Source organism: Pinus tabuliformis, chromosome 3_2 (genome assembly GCF_031772625.1).
Source record: "Pinus tabuliformis cultivar Carrire ecotype Pingquan chromosome 3_2, CPIR1, whole genome shotgun sequence".
In the NCBI taxonomy this organism is placed as follows: Eukaryota; Viridiplantae; Streptophyta; class Pinopsida; order Pinales; family Pinaceae; genus Pinus; species Pinus tabuliformis.
This window is the reverse complement of record NC_142302.1, coordinates 596,035,188-596,054,117: the sequence shown is the minus strand read 5'-3', so window position 1 is coordinate 596,054,117 and position 18,930 is coordinate 596,035,188. Positions and strand designations below refer to the sequence as shown.

At 36.5% G+C, this 18,930-nt stretch overlaps 3 protein-coding genes across 3 annotated transcripts; 2 read left to right on the top strand and 1 right to left on the bottom strand.

Moving 5' to 3' along the window:
* Positions 1-1,312: 1,312 nt before the first annotated feature.
* Positions 1,313-2,216, top strand: LOC149181992 (uncharacterized). The gene has a single exon (XM_089418445.1). It carries the CDS (start codon positions 1,387-1,389, stop codon positions 2,083-2,085), a length of 699 nt encoding a protein of 232 aa, XP_089274571.1. The 5' UTR covers positions 1,313-1,386; the 3' UTR covers positions 2,086-2,216.
* A 3,788-nt stretch (positions 2,217-6,004) lies between these two features.
* LOC149181991 (uncharacterized) lies at positions 6,005-7,306 on the bottom strand. The gene has a single exon (XM_089418444.1). It carries the CDS (start codon positions 7,174-7,176, stop codon positions 6,361-6,363), a length of 816 nt encoding a protein of 271 aa, XP_089274570.1. The 5' UTR covers positions 7,177-7,306; the 3' UTR covers positions 6,005-6,360.
* Positions 7,307-11,985: 4,679 nt separating this feature from the next.
* Positions 11,986-12,474, top strand: LOC149181990 (uncharacterized). Its single transcript, XM_089414421.1, has one exon. The coding sequence runs from the start codon at positions 11,986-11,988 to the stop codon at positions 12,472-12,474; it is 489 nt and encodes a 162-aa protein (XP_089270547.1).
* Positions 12,475-18,930: the final 6,456 nt, after the last annotated feature.

Here is an 18,930-nt window from a genome sequence, read left to right as displayed (position 1 = left end):
TCAAATATTGTCTTAAAACCCCCTTTATGTATTAATGTTGACCTAGCTCTTCATCATTTACACTCATCAAATCCATGCAATATCTTATCACCAAACAATCCAAATCCAAAGTGATGTTACATAAATCCATCCTAATAAAAAAATAGTTGTTTTTCTCAATTCTAAGTTTCTTAACAACAATATTTCAAATATTTCATTACCCTAAATCTTGGAATTCAAGGTGCATCTTCTACTATTATTCTTGATTTCCAACTTCAACGTTACCTAATTTTTTGTCAGTGCCACGCAATATGTTTTTTTGGTACACTTCCATCTTTCTTATAGACATGCACTTCAATAATCAATATAGGATGCCTCTCTCAATTCAACTTTCATGAGATTCTCTTTGCTCGGGTTTCATTCAACTCTCATCTGAATCACCAGATTAATTCAGCTTCAAATCTACCTTAGCATGCATCAATAGGCCACAAGCAATTTTGTTTTACACATATTTGTTATTATCATAATTTTTAACCAAAACTCCAATACTGATAATTATAAAATAATAAAAGATTAAAATATAATAAGCCCACATATAAACACAAATCATAACAAATCAATCTCTGATTCCCTATCCATTCAATATGGAAACATTAATAATAAATTGGTTCTTACCGAATCAAATTTATCCTTATTATCAATGTAAATAACGTTGAGGGAGATGATAAGACTTTTTAACCCTTAGTCTCCATGTAAATAACGTCGTGTGAGATTGATAGACTTTTCCAATAGCCAGAGCCAAATTCGAGGAGGAACCCGAGGTTTCTTAGATCAAAAAGCACGATTATACCAGCGGAATCCAAGGGCAGCGCCGAGCATAAGGTTTTAAAAACCGATCATTATAAAAATAGAAATCATGCTATGTACATCGGGTGAAGACCATTTTGTTTGGTGTGTGGCCAACCATCATCACTGCAGTCAGGACTATAAGGCTGCCCTTCATCATGGATTTTACAAGGGTGGGCCATCGACATAATCCTGTCTGTCGGCGTAATGCCTGAAACGTTACGGCCTTGACCTCCGCACCCATTAGAAAACCTGGGCATATTGTTATCGTGAAGAAACTGAGTTTGAATGGATGGAAATGGAGAACAACGCGTTTTATGATTAAGGATTGCAGGCCAACTTTTGCAGGTGGGGCACCGCAAGGCACGGCAGGGTAGACCCACAAGCATGTGGGAGAGCAGTATGTAAAGAATCCGATAAAGACTTCATGGCATCAGCCATAAAGGCAGAAGAAATTTCTATCTATAAATATGAACCTTCACTTTCTCTCCATCCCGTCTTCTGATTTCTCTAGAGCTAGGCTAGTTCCTACTGAGCTCAATATCGAAGATATAATCGGTAATGGCTCCCAGCATGACTAAAGTCTTGTGCATATATGTGCTTGCTTTGAGTTTGTTTCTCTGTAACGTGGAGGCGAGGGAGAACAGATTCTTTAACAAAGGGCCTGCCTACGACAACCCTAATGGCGGATCAAATACCGCCGGGTACGGAGAAGGCTACGTCACCAGCGGTGTAGATAAAGCTTACGGGGCAGGTTCGGGCAATGTTTACGGTTCTTATCGCGGCAAGGGAAACGGTAATGGATATGGATATGGCGACAGCGAGGCTTACCACGGTGATTTTGGCGGTAGAGCCGGCTATGGAGAAGCCGGGAGCGGCTATCGTTCCGGTTCTGGTAGAGTTGGTGAATACTATTCACAAAACAATGCCGGGAACGTCGCTGGTGCCGCATATAAAGAGAGTTTTGGTAACGGCGCTGGTTATGGCGCGGACTCTAGCTACCGCGGCGCAGTTTATGATTCGGGATCTGGTTCTGGATCCGACTCCGACTGGCGTGGCTCTAATGGTGGCTATGGTCAAGGTGGTGACCAATACGCCTCCGGCTACGGCGGACGATCGGAAAGGAATGGCGCTTACCGTTCAGGTTATGTTGGTGGCTATGTCACCGGTTCCGGTAGCCGTAATGGCTACGAAGCGGGCTCCGGCATTGGCAACGCAGAATATGTTGCCGACAATGGTTATTACAAGGAAACTCCCTAAATAGATTCTACTTAGGAATAATGCCTCGTCAAGTTGTTCGTCATCTATATGACTCTGTTTTGTTTTACTGATAAGATGGCCCGGTTTTGATGTAGCAAAATGAAATAAAAATTTAGTGATTCCAACGTCCAGTGTCCTGTTAATTTGAAATTTACGTGGCAATGCTAATCAATTGTAAACTTGTCTCTATTTACAATGTATTTGTAATATTGTACCCCAAGATAGCAAATACGGCTAGGCAAGTCCACATTTTATAGTGACAAGAGCGCCATTTTTGTTTTTTCAGCAGAAAAAGGCACTCCTTTCATTAAAAGAAAAAGAGAGTTCTAATATCATGTTGAAAATAAAAAGAGAGTACCTATGTCATGTTTCTGTCTCCATATGCTTTTACATCTTGTTTTTCTTTGTGTTTCCAGTAAGATCATAGATAAAATTTTATATATTCGTTTTGTGATCTATGTAAAATAAAATATTATATTTTTCGGTATACAAAATTTATTACAACTATCTTTAGATATTATTTTCTATAGTCTATAGTTTTTCTGATAATAATCTAGTTACATTACAGTTTTTTAACCTAATTTCACATAACTTCTTCAAAATAACATAAAAGAAAATATCCGGAGTTAGAAGTAAATACTCGGTTGACGTAAACAGTAAAATATAACTTCCCAGGTTCCTTTGTGATGCCCCTCTTAGATAGGAGGTAGGATGTCTTGTTTTGTTCCCTGTAAATGTATCTAAATGAAATGTTCCGAAAGGAATCTGTTAAGTTTTTAATATTGCTCATCCTTTTAGATAGGATAAGGATGGGCGCCCTGAAAAGAGAGCTCCTCTTAACCCAATCTATTATGTCTTTTGCATTTCCATGGATAACAATTGTCTCCAGCCTCATTGTCTAAAACATGACAAAATTCCCCACAAAACCATAATTTCGACTTTAATATTTGTGCTTCTTTCTCCCTTCCACCGAAAGTGATAAAATCTGCAAAGCTCAATCACTAAATAGGCTCCACATCCATAATCCTTTTATTTGCACGCTCCATAGAAAAACCTAACGGGAGATAATGCTTTTATGATCGCAGCTTTAACGTTAACCTCTTTCTTGCTGTTCAAATAAATGTGAGTTGCGGCATCTCCATATTGACCAATAAAAAATATAAAAAAAAAGACATCTGAATTCCTTCTGTAACTTGGGTTACCATTTTTCTAAAGATGGTGAGCCAAATGATGTTTAATGAATCCAAAACTCCTTGCCCCTGGCACTGGAAAACACAGAGAAAGATGACTAACTTCTTCCAAATCCTGTTTGCATATCAGGCATATATTTGGGCCTATTTTACATAGAGATTCTATTATAAATTGTTGGAGACACGATTTTAGTTACACCAAAATCTACAGGGAGTATTGGATTATCTTTCTACACGGCCATTAAAGGGAGTCCAACAATCTCCCCCAATGCAAGCCAGGTGTGTTTCAAACTGAGACCTTTGGCTCTGATACTACTTGTTGGAGACAGAATTGCCATTACACCAAAACGCGCAGGTGATTGTAAACCGACAGATCATTAGATTTAAATTTAAGCACATACCATTAAAGGGAAGCACTAGCGAACTGAAACATATGAGCTTGCAAGGAACAGCCAAATACCAAATGCCTCGGAACCATTTAAATTGAATAACTAGCTAGCTGAAACATATGAGCTTGTAAGGAACAGCCGAATCCCAAATGCCTCGGAACCATTTAAATTTATCTGGATTAGCTACTGTAAATATTCCGAACTGCTGCCTGTCCCTTCTTTGTCTTACCTTCCCAAACCATTTTTTCTTCCCTTGTGCTTATGAATACTCCCGCTGCCTTAGCTTTAACAGATATTCTGCCCATTCTAGCGCCATGACCCCGTCAGTCCTAGCTTTTCGGCCTTTTGCCATTGCCGAGTGAATATCCCACGATTTCTGGTTTCTGGTTGAGAAAGTATATGCCTCTGTTATGTAAAGATGAGAGAAGAGAGAAAGACAAACAAAGTGTGATTCCCTGCAAAACCCTGTTATGTAAAGATGAGAGAAAAGGGAAAGACAAACAAAGTGTGATTCCCTGCAAAAGCCTTAATAACATCGAATACAATCTTTGTTTGCACACCATTTCCAACTTCCCATTTTAGAAAGCCAGCCAACCAAAGTAAATTCCTCATCATGCTGTTCCAGATTTGTGAAAATCCCACTTGATGTCTGGCTCCCGATCTTATCCATTTGGAGGAGTGTTCCCCTTCATGTATTTGCCTCTGCCTCTCCCTCTGATAACCTGCGCCCATATACTGTTCCCCGACATCGTCCTCCAGAAGTTTCTGATTAGCAAGACTTGTTAATAGTATTCATGTCCTGAATACCCCATCCACCCTCTGAGACCAGGCACGCAATTATATTTCATCTCACCAAATGCATCTTGCCTTTCTGAGGGAGACCGGCCATTTTTGTTATGATTCGTATTTCAGTTCCTTCAACTCCTTGTTGCCGTAGTCTACTGCCGAAAAAGTTTTGGGCAGCTGTACTCCTTTTAACTAACGTCATTCTAAATTTCCAAAATTTATTTAAATGATTAGACAATGTCTTTTTCTTTTCTGCAAAAACCTTTAATTTACAAAATTTATTTTAATGATTAGACAATGTCTATTTCTTTTCTGGAAAAACCTTTAAACAAACTTATTTTAATGATTAGACCATGTGTTTTTCTTTTCTGCAAAAACCTTTAAACAAACCGAATCAAGTAAAATTTTCAAATCTAAAAAAACACACCCAATTTAAGCATTTCTACCACTCTAATGTCCCAGCAACGCAGAATAGGTTACCGAAAATGGTTATTACAAGGAAATTCCCTAAATAGATTCTACCCATTAATAAAGCCTCGTCAAGAAGTTCATCATTTATATGACTCTATTTTGTTTTGCTAATAACATGGCCCGGGTTTGACACAGCAAAATGCAATAAAATTCAAATGATTCCAAACACTAAGTGTCTTGTTAATTTGGAATTTAGGTTGCAATTGTCTCTTCTTACAATGTATGTGTAACTTTGTACCTGAAAATAGCAAATACTGCTACGTACTTGTGTATTTACATTTATAGGATATTGTTTTTTATTATATTTTTTTTTAGAGTTTTTGGTGGATAGTTTTTCTGTTTTTTTGGGTCAAATTTTGGTTTTTTTTTAAAAGAAATTAAATCTTTTTTTATGTTTAATTCCATTTTGAACCGTATATATGGATTATTATTCTGAAATACTTTTGAAACAATTGAATTGTTGTGAGGTGATGACCTAAATTTATAATTTCAACTAATACTTATGGGATTATGAGCCAATTAAACTCTAAAATATATTAGAAAACCTTACAAAACATATAACAAATCAACTAAAACTTTTTATAATAACTATGAGTACCATTATGATTACTCTTAATATATCAGTTCTTTCAATTCCTATTACTGTAATGTAACTGTTATATGTTAGGAAGTTTTTTAGTTATCTATATATATATAATTATATAATTTACATAAAATTTAGCAATAATTTGTTTAGGAAGTTTTTTAGTTATATATATTTTTTTAATTTACATAAAGTTAAACAATAATTTGTTTGTTTGAATCACATATTTGATTTACATAAAATTTTAGGCAATACTAAATTTATATATAATAAAAAAAATACATTTCAATAAATAAAAGACAAATTATTTCACCAAATTCATTCCAAAAAAATATAATATAACTGTTATATGTAAGAAGGTTTTTTAGTTATGTTTTTTTTTAATTTACATAAAATTTAGCAATAATTCGTTTGAATTACACATTTGATTTACATAAAATTATCCAGAACACTGAATTCATATATAATAAAAAAATACATTTCAACAGGCAAAAGACAAATTATTTCACCAAATACCTTCAAAAGATACACTATAATAATTATACAACGCCTTTTCTGTAACCCGTTTAACGAGACAGAGCCTGTATTCATCCCAACGATATAACTAACTGAGCTAAAAAGATCAACACACCACAACTAGAACCGCCACAGCATTTGGAACTTTTATTCGACGCAAACTATCAACGTCTAATCGATAGACCAGCGTACTAAAAAAACGTTAATCTACTCAAAGTCGACAACAGTCATTTTATGCAACAGCCATTACATTCACATACCTATAAGATCACACTATTCACTGAATCTCCATTAATACCAATCTCGATATTTCCACTGCTCGGCTTTGATTGTCATAACTTTAATTACCTCCATCAACATATTCCCCAAACCCAGATTCAGTCTGTTCATAACGTCCAGCAGTTCCAGAGTTTGAACCGTAGGAATTACGATCATACACGCGAGTGCCCGGAGTGTAGACGTCGTGTTCGAACTTTCTGCCGTAACCCGACTCCGCATTGTGACTTGAATCGTAGCCACCGTTGCTTCCCGAGCGAACACCATACCCCGATCCGAATTCGTTGCTCTGTTGATAACGAGAAGTGCTCGATCCGTAAACGGTACCCAACTCGTCCCGGGATCCTGCGCCACGGTAGGTCCTGGGATGTGAACCATATCTATAACCGAAGCCAGCACCGCCATTTTGCTGATCCTCTGTATTTTCAAAGCTAGGCATTGCGTTTGTCAAATCTTCGTTACGGCCAACACCAGCACCTTCTTTTCCAACCTTTTCTGAACCGTATGCGCCTTTTGAACCTGCAAAGTAGCCCTTGTCCGCTTCCTCATATGTGGTGCCACTGCCAGAGCCATAGCCAACTCTGTCACCCGACTCTGAACCATAACCATTATTTACATCACGAACTTCCTCAGGACCATATTTACCTTTGTAACCCTCAGTGCCATATTTACCTTTGTAACCCTCAGTGCCATAACCCTCAGTGTCATAGTTACCCTGGTAACCGTTAACACCATTCCTTTCAGTTTTAGGAGTATACTCATTGGCAGAATATTTACTAAAAAATGTGCTGTCTCTCGCGTCCACTATACAGTGAACATCGATCAACAGAATCAATGTGAGCAGAGCAGAACATATGACACTTGCAGTACGAGACGCCATTACTCTAAGAGTAAACTGCTCAAAAGGGCTACGAGAAACGCAGCTATAAGACTACTGAGTGGATCAAACCAATCCAGTGCTGTCACCCAAAAGCACGACTTGAAACTTTCGAAGGATAATTATTTATAGCATGCTCTGCTCTCTTATGTGCTGCTTTATTTATCAATATATCATTTCTAACACATGGACCCGCTTCCTATAAATAAAAATTGATAGTTGTTCGTTTTTTTGCGGGAATTAGATTTTCATATTTGACCTGCGTTGTTAAAAAATAAAGTAAATGCTGTAGTTGGTGTTCGTTCGCTTTCGAGTTGGTCTTTTGATATGTGAGCTGCGTTTTTAATTGTGTTTTTTAACGTTATCATTGAGCGGTTTTCAACGCAGTTTGTACTCTCTTTTGTCTGCAAATATGAAGAATACGCAGGTCGAGAGTTTGGTTGAAGTTGTTGTAATTGGAAAGGAATATTTTCGCAAACGTAAATCAAGGAAAATAGAAGCGCACAATTTTTTGCAATTTCAAGGAGCGTATTCTGTCAACCACTTCGTTAGAAAATGTTTTAGGTAAGAGAATTTTGAGCTGGTAGCTTTTCGTGGCAGACAAGACAGATAGATTGCTAGGTATATCTATACCCGTTCACCTACTGGCGCCATATAGTCGCACTAGGGTTGAGTTTTTATGTTTTAGTATGGGAGGCAAATAGTCACACGCCACTGTCCCTTCGGATCCAAAAATGTCCATGTCGTAAACACCGCAATTCATTACTGCAGAGTGACACATCATTAAACAAACTTAATACTCTTTTGAAAATTGCGCCACCATCTAAATTCCCGAGCACAACCCACAGATACCCTTTAATTCGAAATTTGAGAATATGGAGCGTTACCACACTAAATAATGCGAAATTTGAGAATATGCAGCGTCACCACACCAAATAATGATATGATTTTAAGCTAATATGGTGGGTGCTGTGCGCAATAATGCCGGCTCCAGAGGCTAATTTTGAACGTAGTGGATGCACTAATCAAGCGTGATAAATTTAATCAGTTCACTAACGAGTTGTTTTTAGGGTGATGTTTTGGAAGTTTTTCCTCTAGGTGTTTTGGTTTTATTTTTCTAAAAATTTGATAGTAATTTTATTAAAATTCGATGATTAATTTAAGTGGTTTAAGAGATTTTGGAGTATTAAATCCATATGCAGTCAAAAAAAAACCAATTTAAATAATACAAATCAAAATTCATCATAAATTTTAAAAAATTATACTAAAAACAATTAAATTCGCTAATATAACTTATATTAGTCACATGAATAGAAGGTTGACCTACACATGATTGACATAGACTTTCGAAAGCTGTGGGTTGTTCAACAAATACCTCATCATCGAAGAATCCTTTTCAAAAATGTCAAATCAAAATGTACTCAAAAATTTTTCGTTTCAAGCGGAGATGTTATCATCAGGATAATGCTTATATGTAATATTGTAGTAATTTAAAGATAATGTTTGTCATCAAAACAATTTTTTAGAGTACGTAATTTTGTAAATGGAGAAAACCTTCGACTAGAATCCTCGAATTTATGCGTGGTTGTCGCGGTACCGCTTTTTAACTAATTTAGCCTGGTTGCATTTAACTAATATAGTCTCTTTATTCATGGGTTGTTTTGTATATATATTTGAGTCCCATTAAGGCCTTCCCCACGGAAATAAACAAGTTTTAATGATTTATTTTTCTATTACATCAATTTCAACGTCCTATAGATTTCTTATTCATGCCGGCTTAATCGATGTGATGGGCATGCCTTTCTCAACGATAGAGAGGGTTTTCATCTCTAACCATCGATCGATTATGCTTGGATGGAGGGCCAATGGATTCAAGAAGGGATACTCCTTCAAATTTAATAGGACTCATTTGGAGGACCCTGAGTTTGATGAACTCATTAAAAATGCCTAGAGTGAAATGCTATCGTCCAATCCATGTTCATATTTAATGACTTTCAGGGACAAAATGGATCATATCCGTAGCGTGGTTAAAAAGTGGCAATTCAACAAAAGACAATCAAACAAAATCGAGCTACGGAAAATTCAATTGGAATTGGATCAAGCAGCGGAAGCTATGGCTGCTCATCAACTATCTTTCCAGATGAGGATTCATATAAAGGATTTACAGAGGAGGAAAACAGAGTTACTGAAACAGGAGGAAATGTTCTGGAGGTTGAAGAGCAGGGCGTTGTGGCTTAGAGAAGGTGACAGGAATACAAAATTTTTTCATAACTTTGCAAACTCTAGAAGGGAGAAGAATTCCATTTGGAAAATAAGTGATGGAAAAGGTGGTTTTATATATTCTCAACAGGAAATTTCAAAGGAGGCAGTAAGTTTTTTTGAGAAGCAGTATAAGAGATCTGAAAACAACAGTTTCCAGGATATTTTATGGGGCATTGAAGTGTTTCCTCAGATGTTTGATGAGGCCTTAAATGATCAGATTTTTCAACCAGTTTCCGAGGAGGAGTTGCTAAGAACAATGAAACTTTTTAAAAGGGACAAATGCCCTGGCCCAGATGGCTGGTCAATAGAGTTTTACATTCATTTTTTTTATCTAATCAAAATAGACCTGTTAAAGATGGTAGAAGCAACGAGGATGTCGGGCTGCATCAACCAAAAAATATCCTCCACAAATATTGCTCTCATTCCAAAAAAAGGGAATGCAGAATCGTTCATGGAGTTCCGTCCGATCTCATTGTGTAATATCTCCTATAAAATCATATCAAAAATAATTGCTGAAAGAATCAAAGGAATCCTATCGTCATCTTTATCATCAGACCAGCATGCATTCCTTCAGGGAAGAAATATCCTAGACGCGGTGGCAACAACTCAAGAAGGCCTGTTTGCTATTCATGCAAAAAAGAAGGATGCAGTCATTCTCAAGATCGATCTTTGTAAAGCATATGATTGTTTGGATTGGGGCTTCATTAGATGTCTACTTGCGAAGATCGGTTTGAGGATCGGCATGATAAACTGGATCATGGCATGCATGGATAAGGTGAATTATGCGGTTATCATAAATGGGCTTCCATCGACTTTCTTCCCTGCATCCAGAGGCCTCCGCCAGGGATGTCCTTTATCCCCGCTGCTTTTCATATTAACTATGAACTCCCTCAGTTTACATATAAACAAGGTTGTACAGGAAAATAGATGTCGGCCGTTGCACATATGCAGAAATGTTGCGATCTCTCATAATCTGTTCGTGGATGATATCATATTGTTTGGGATTTTATGCAGAATTACATGGCTTTCATACTATGAAATTCTCAAAAATTTCCAGAGGGCAACGGGGCTGCTGATAAACTGTTCGAAATCTATTATCTATCATAATGACATTCAACAGGAAGATATAGACTGGTTATGTACTCTTTTCGGTATTGAGGCTCGATCCATCAGTGGGGGAATCAAATATCTGGGGTTTTTACTGAAAGAAAATGCTTACTCATCGGCGGATTGGCAATGGATCCCAGAGAGATATTACAAGAAAATATCAGTATGGGAGTATAGATGTCTCTCTTTGGCAGGTAGAGTAATATTGGCACAGTCTGTATTAAATCAATTGGCTGTCTTCTAGGCTCATTTGTTCTTCCTCCCCTCAAGCATAATCAAAACAATGAATAAGCTCGCTACTAATTTCATCTGGGGGGGTCAGGTAGGAAAAAGTAAATATCATCTCACGAAATTATCCCATATTTCTCTGTCGAAGGATATGGGAGGATGGGGTCTTTTGGATTTGCGATCTTTTGGTGTGGCTCTCTTATGCAAATCATTATGGAGGGGTGTTTTCGAAGACAGGCCCTGGAGCAGAGCTATCCAATCGAAGTATCTAGGCAGAAAGGATATATCCTTCTGGTACAGGAAAGAAAGGATTGGCCCATCCTATGGATCGTCAATCTCGTTAAGTCTCTGTAAAATAGAAAAAAAAAAAAAAAAAATCTGAAGAATTTGATATGGCATTTTCAAACTGGGAAAAAGATCCTTATTGGAAAAGATGCATTCCTAAGTGGCACGGAGGAGATCATTGTCCCAAAATCCTTTCTCGCTTTCCTCCATAGAAGAGGTATTTTTTTCTGGGATGGTTTAATCTCTGGGTGGCTGGGTCCAATTCCTCTGTGGTGCGATGCGGATAGTTTGCAAATGCCGGATGACATGGCTGCTCAATGGGACCATCTCAGGATAAAGCTCAGGAATAGTGGCATTTTCCGCTCGTCGGAACATGATGCTTTAATTTGGAAAAATGCAAAAGGGATACAATCCATCCGGGTAAAGGATGTGTATCAGAGATTGATCAAGAAAAAACAGTCTACACACATTTTTATTTTCCCTCCTGTTTTCTGGAAAGTGAGATGCCCGTCCAAAATGGTTTTTTTCTCGTGGTTGCTATTTCACAATAAAAACCTGTCGTGGGAGAATTTAAGAAAGAAGGGATGGCAGGGACCGAGCTATTGCCCCATCTGCAGGTCCGCAGAGGAAGATAACCATCACTTATTCATAAGTTGTTTGGGTACTCAGAAGTTGTGGTCATCTCTGGAGATCTTCTTCGGCATTCAGCTTCTGTCACATGCTTCTATAAAGGAAGCTTTCTTTTGGTTCAGCGAGCAAACAGAGTCATGCAGGACAATATTCATCATCTCTGTATGGAGCATTTGGAAATGGCGCAATAATCTCATATTCAAAGGTAAAAGCCCCCCCCCCCTGGAAATCCTCCTTGATATTTCTTCTCTTTATGAAGCTGTCCCACTCTCCTCCCTCAAGCATAAGAAACAGGTTGGCATGGATCCTTATCTGGAAATCTCATCTATGCCGAGGGCGTATTTTGATGGCGCTGAGCAAAATGGATCATGTGGCTGTGGTTTTTATATTATAGTAGATAAAGACACAAAGTTTTTAATTTTTTGGAACGGGGGAAGAGGCACCAACAATTTGGCCGAGGCAATGGCCCTCGCTGGCCTTTTATACTTCTGTCTCTTTCTTAATCTTCAGGGTGTTTCTATCTACGGAGATTCAAAGATCATGGTGGAATATGTCAAGGGAAATAATACCATCTCCAGTCCTCACCTCATTGGTTGGCTAGACAGGATAAAGTTCTACTGGAATCTTCTGAAGGATGGCTCAATTCAACACATCTACAGGGATAAAAATGCACAGGCTGATGCTCTGTCGAAGAAGGGTCTCCTTGAGGCTCCTGGTCATTGGCATCTTCAGGTTTCCGTGAAAAGCGATATCTACTTCATTCAGGATTTTAATCCTTCTGACTATTAATTTCTTGTTTGCAGGTCTTTTAATCTTTTTAGTGTTTTGATTCTCCAGCCTTATATATCCACAGGTCTGTTAGTCTTATGATGCGGTTTTTCCACACAGGAACATATCTCATAGTTTTATATCTTTTTGTGACCGATATGCTTTGGTTGATCGCATCGTTTTATGATGCGGTATATCTCCACATGTGGCCGATCTGCTTAGGCGGATCCTTTTTTTTGTTTCCTGTCTACAGTCTTCTTCAGATGGTGGGAGTTCCGGTCTTTTTGGCCCTGTCTCCCCAGTATTATGACTATGGTTTTATATGCTGATCCAGAACCATTCCGGGGTCATATACTTTGTTCTTCAATATGTATATGGGGCTTTTTATATATCTTATATAAATACATAGTGCTTTTTCGTCCTGAAAAAAAAATAAAAAAAAAAAATAAAATAAAATAAATTATATGCTTAATTACATTTTTATAATTATATGCTTAATTACATTTTTATAATTATATGCTTAATTGCATTTTTATAATTATATGCTTAATTGCATTTTTATAATTAGTCAGTTTTTTATCAAACTAAGAAACTAGACTGAAATTCCCAATAAAATATATGTTGCGAGTCGTTTGATAAATTTCTTTGAAGTTTTTTTACCTTTTTTTATTACATGGACAACCATTTGATATTGTACTTATACTTAATAACATAAGTCATATGTGAAGATAAAATTTGATTACCATCGGAACTTGAGTTGCTACGAGAGGTTATAAAAAAGGAAGAGATGTCGTCGTATGATGTCTCCACCATAGTTGTCAAAGATTCCTTCCTCATCTTCTTTTAGTTGCCACCCTTCCCTTAATTAAAGGTTACACCATGTCGTGGTTGGAAACCAATTTTTCCTTTTTAGATTATGTAATTTCTATTCTTTTTTAGCTCTTCAATGTAATCAAGAAAGATGCCCTATTCAACCTTATCATCTACTTTAAACCAACTTTCCTTGGGACCATGAAAATAGAGAATATTCAAACACGTTGATATAAGCCACACTCTTGACATTTTTTTTGGGTTCATGACTTTCACACTCTTTATAGGATTACCTATTCCACATGTAAACGAAAGTAACTAGTGCTTCACTTCATGTATAGCTAGTAGCTAAGTCTTCAAATGTATAGCTAGTAGCTAAGTCTTCAAATTCATTACAAGTAAATGTTCGCCATATATATATATACAAAAAATTTAGAAAAAATCCTTATATTATCTTTATAGTAATTTTACATTTAAAAAAAAAAATATATATCTTATTGGTTAAGAGCATGTGTTGACTCCTAAAAGGTCACAAGTTCAAAACCAGAGAGGTAGAGTATGTATGCCTTTGTAGACTTAGAATAAACAATAATAATAATAATGAAACACATATTGATAATAGACCTTTACATTGGACCACATTTATTTGCATACACCAAAACAAGATATTAGTGTAAAAAAAGTTATGTATATCATTTTCCTAACTTAATTTCATTTATTATAGATTTTTTAAATAAAAAAAAACCATTAAAATTTAGAATTCCAAACCTTATATACTACAACAAAAATTCTTCATGTAGGATAACTTTCAAAATTTGAGGAATTCTATTTGAAAATGTTGAAAAAAACTTATAATCATTTTTCATTGGCATACTAATTTATTAAGACTAGCATTATTATAAATAATACATTTATACTTTTAAAAACAACTCAATATCATTTTTCAACTAGGTTCCTGGTACTAAGCAATTGTTTATACTAAACATTTAAAATAAACTTCTTTTTATAATTATTTACCTTGATTAATATTGTACCTTTATCTATTATAGCCATAAGAGAATAGCTTCTTATTCCTTATCATATGATTACTACAACCACTCCCTAAACACCAACAATATTTTAAGAATCCTTCAATCTTAAAATATGTCAAAAAGATTTTAAAGATCCTTCAACCATATTAAAGTGGAAGAGATAGAAGCATAATCTTCATTTTCTTCTAATCTTATTCTTGCTAATATCAAGTATTTTTTTCATACACTCACACTCATAATGTCCATATTTCTACAATAATGACATTGAATACGAGACCTAAAATTTGTATTCTAAGGTGTATAACAAATTTTATTAATATATATTTTAGACATTGTTTTTTCTCTTGATTAATATAATGATTTGACGAATTATTAGAATCTTTGTCTCGATTCTAATCTATATCTGAGCTTTCATTTGAAACTTGGCTTCTTATTTATAATACTTATCTAGCTGGATATTGGTGGACCCCCACCATTGTTTCTTTCAGGTTTTCAGTTTTCTTATTTGTAACACAATTTACTATTTTTGGCATTTTTTCAGGTCCTAAACTTTCGAAGCCATTTTGAGGCCCTAAAAGATGTTGTTTGGGGAAAACTAGAACCAACGTGGGGCATTGATTGATGTTGGTCATTCAAAAGTTGTAGTCCTCGGATAGATCTTTCTAACAAGATATTTTGCACGTCAAACGGAGATCGTATGCCAAAGTTACAACCTCGGGAAGTTGATGTACCAATTTACCCAAATGGGGCCCATAGTTTGGCGTTTCGTCTCCTAGGGTTAGGTTTCTGGATGTTTAGGGTTTTCCATTGTTTATAATTAATAAATAGGCCTTTGAGCCTCGTTGTAACATAGTTCAGAGGCATGTATCCGCCACATCTCTTCTTAGAGATAAGCTACCATCGCCCAAGCTAGTCTTATTTCCATTCTATTTGTAAGCATATTTCAGTATTTAATATTAATGAAATGAAGTGTTATTTCTACTGAAACTTTGTATTTATGGTTATATCAGTAATTTGTTGCGTTCATGTTTAAATCCGGATCAAATACAACCTCCCACCCCCTTAGGTTAATCTCAAGCAATGTAAGGTGTTACATCAAGCTAACGCAATCTTCAAGGTCTTGTTATGGAAATGGGGTTACAAAAGTCGTTGATTTTCAACTTCCTTGAAACTAGAATATAATGCAACCATCATGTTCAGTTCATCAAGAGCTTCCCAACAATATAAAATTTATCTCAATCTAACCTCTGGATCAAAAGTTATGGTTGATTAAAGGATTTCTGATTAAACCATTGCCACATCAACAAAGTATTTCCATGTGGCGACCAAGTGGCACCCACATGGCAACCTCACCTCACCTAGTGGATCCACATCATTAGACTATGTCAAGTGGACTCGCGATGCCCTCATGGCTCATGCCACATCCCCCTTTTCTTATGCCATATGGGAGAAAATGTTAGCTTGTTTTCTGACTAATTTAACCTTATGAGGATTTCAAGCATTTTCGAGGTCCGCAGTAGGGAAAATTTTAAGGATAGAGATTTATCTTAAGGGTTAGAAGCCTTGGCGAATCTTACTAGCTCTCAATATGAAAACTTTAAAAGGCTTGGAAATATTTTTATAAAAATGCTCAATGTTCTAATGATTTTATATAGTCTCTATAAAATTTTAGCGATTTTCAACATAGAATAATTTTATACTATAAAATTGGACGAAATCATTTTTAGAAAAAATGGAAATTAGCGAATGTTTTTTTTTTTAAAAAGGATGGAAAATTATCCCACTTGCAAATATTAGCCCCTAAAAGTTTCCCTGGTCCGCAGCACACAACACCAGCCAAAACTCCTGGGCTAGGACGAAGACCATATGCATGATTTATCGATACCTATTCCCATCCCTTAGCCCCATTACCACAGTGTTCTCACCCTCAAACATTACCTCAACAAGAACCTATAAAGTTTGAGGTCTCGATGTCCTATGACGTAGATGATTTTTGTCGATTTTTAGGAAGACCTTCCATACACCTACTTTGTCATCCTCACCTTGCCTTCTAGTTACAACTCTCTTTTCCTTTTGAGGTCAGAGGTTTGATATGACATCATGCTAACATAATACCGAGATGACATCAAGCTAATGTCATACTAACCATGTGGCCCTCTCCAAGGACGTCAGATGTCACCCAAATTTAGGCCATTTGGCCCTCCAACAAGGCCATCCATGCCTTCCACATTTATGCCACCTGCAAGACATGTTACCCCTATCTCCATGTCACTCATCCACCTCAGCCTCATTCCTCAGTCCCACTAGGTCCTAACTATCTATGTCAATTGTGAATTTACAATTATAATAATTATCTTTTGGTTTCGGCTGTACAACATAAAACACTTATAAAACACTATCATACCCTCAAACTCTAAAGTATTGGAGTAGTTCGATCCTAGGTCCACACCCAGGCCCTCGAGCTAACTCCCCAACCATTAATGTACTCGAGCCCCCGAACTACATTTATTAGTGCATCGCGGTCAAACTTCTAGCATAGTTAAACCTTTCTCATTTGCAAATTTCTTTCAATTACCAAGGTAAATGGGCCTAAAGTCCTCGACCTGTAAGCTGTTTCAGTCTAGCCTGAGTTCAACTTGATTGCATGGTAAATTTTGACTTAGCACACTAGACTACCTTTCTGGTTTTTTCTTCAAATGATTTAGGGATTTAACCAATGTTTCATTAAAATCTTAATTTCACCTAATATCCACATAAATACAAAATCATTCATATGTACACATCCTTTAACCAAGCGTGCTGACTGTAGTGTAGTTCATTCAAATGCACATAGAGGGATGCATCATGTATCTACAAATAAATCATTAATCTTAGCTCACCTAAGGTTGCAATACTTAGTTATTTCTGTCATTTTGACTCTAAATGCCCCGAACAAGAGAATACTGTTATATAAATATTTATAACTACTTCTCGTCTACATATCAAGAGAAAATAAGGCTTCATTTAGTCATACATACCATTGTTTTCATCAATAACTCACAATAAGTCCCATAAAGCCCATCAATTAGCAAAAACTTTTTTAAAGATCAACCAAAGATATCCTCTAATGATTAAGATGGTTAATAGAGGATAGTTGACCTGTCCATAGCCATTCAAATACACTCTTAAACATTCATCAAGGACAATGAAAATAATCAAGATCATATTATTATCTACTAGAATATAGCAATCCTCATATCTACTAGAATAACATGTTCATGCATTCCATCTTGTTGCAATTACACAAGAAGAAATATTCCATTATCAACAATGCATAATAAGTTAGAATATTAATCAACCATGCATATTCAAGAAGTCATGTACACTTATGTATATAAGTGATCCAGGTGGATATTGGTGGCCACTCGCCTATTCTACATGGACCCCCACCATTTTTTCTTTTCAGTTTCCTTAATTGTAGCACAACTTACTATTTTTTGCATTTTTCCGGGTCCTAAACTTTCAAAGTTGTTTTGATGGAATAAAATACGTCTTTTAGTGAAAATGGAGAGACCAGAAAAGTGTCGAACCAATTTCCCAACTTTTTTTTGGCCTCCTCTTCGAGATCTTTGAAACAAGGTATTATGATAGCCTAACGAAGATCGTATGCCAAAGTTACGACCCCAGAAAGTTGATGTACTAATTTACCCAAACGAGGGCCATAGTTTTGGCACTTCATCTCCTAGGGTTAGGTTTTTGGATGTTTAAGGTTTTCCATTATTTCTCAATAATAAATAGACCTTTGAGCCTCATTGTAACATAGTTCATAGGCATGTAGCTTCCACATCTCTTCTCAAAGATAAGCTACCATCTCCCGAGCTAGTTTAATTTTATTTCTGTATATAAGCATATTTCAGTTCTTTGATATTAATGAAATGAAGTTTTATTTCTGCTGCATCTTTGTGTAAATGGGTATTTCTATATTTTTTTCATTCCTATATAAGTCTAGATTAGTGGTATCAGAGCAGTCTGTGCCTTCTCTGTTTTTCTTCGCATGTCCCCAACAAGGTCAGGGTATAAGGAGTTAGGGCTCGATCTGCTTGAACCTTTGCAAGACCAACCTCGCAAAACCTGATGACCTCACATGTCGGAAGAAAAGAAAGACTAAGAGGCAGGATATCCTTTCAAAATACTGCTAGAGGAAGCCCTTAAGTGACAGAGGAACACGATGATGGATAACTTTTCCCAGATCCTTCGACGAATACCCACAAGCGACACATCTTCATCCAACGACCACTTTGGAGGCGCCACTCTTTTTAAGGTACAAGTTAACTTTGATATTCCCATATTTGAGGGCCAGATAGATGTAGATGTAGAAGATAAATGGTTAAATCTATTGGAAGGACATTTTTCAATTCATGACTTTTCCAATCAGGAAAAGTTACTTTTGCAGTTCGCAAAACCACCCCACACGTCAAGTACTGGTGGGAAAACCACTGTGAACAAAAGGACGAGAGGGAATCCTCACTTTCTTCAGCACACACACTTGGAATTCTTTCTGAGACGCCATCAAGGAACAATATTACCCAGTCGGGAGCTATGAAGATAAATACATAAAGTGGACCACGCTACGACATAGAATGGACCAAAATGTCTC

What these genes read in the sequence shown, in the direction of transcription:
- LOC149181992 (XM_089418445.1), top strand. Translation starts at nt 1,387, where the DNA reads ATGGCTCCCAGCATGACTAAAGTCTTGTGCATATATGTGCTTGCTTTG.
- LOC149181990 (XM_089414421.1), top strand. Translation starts at nt 11,986, where the DNA reads ATGGATCCTTATCTGGAAATCTCATCTATGCCGAGGGCGTATTTTGAT.
- LOC149181991 (XM_089418444.1), bottom strand. Translation starts at nt 7,176, where the DNA reads ATGGCGTCTCGTACTGCAAGTGTCATATGTTCTGCTCTGCTCACATTG.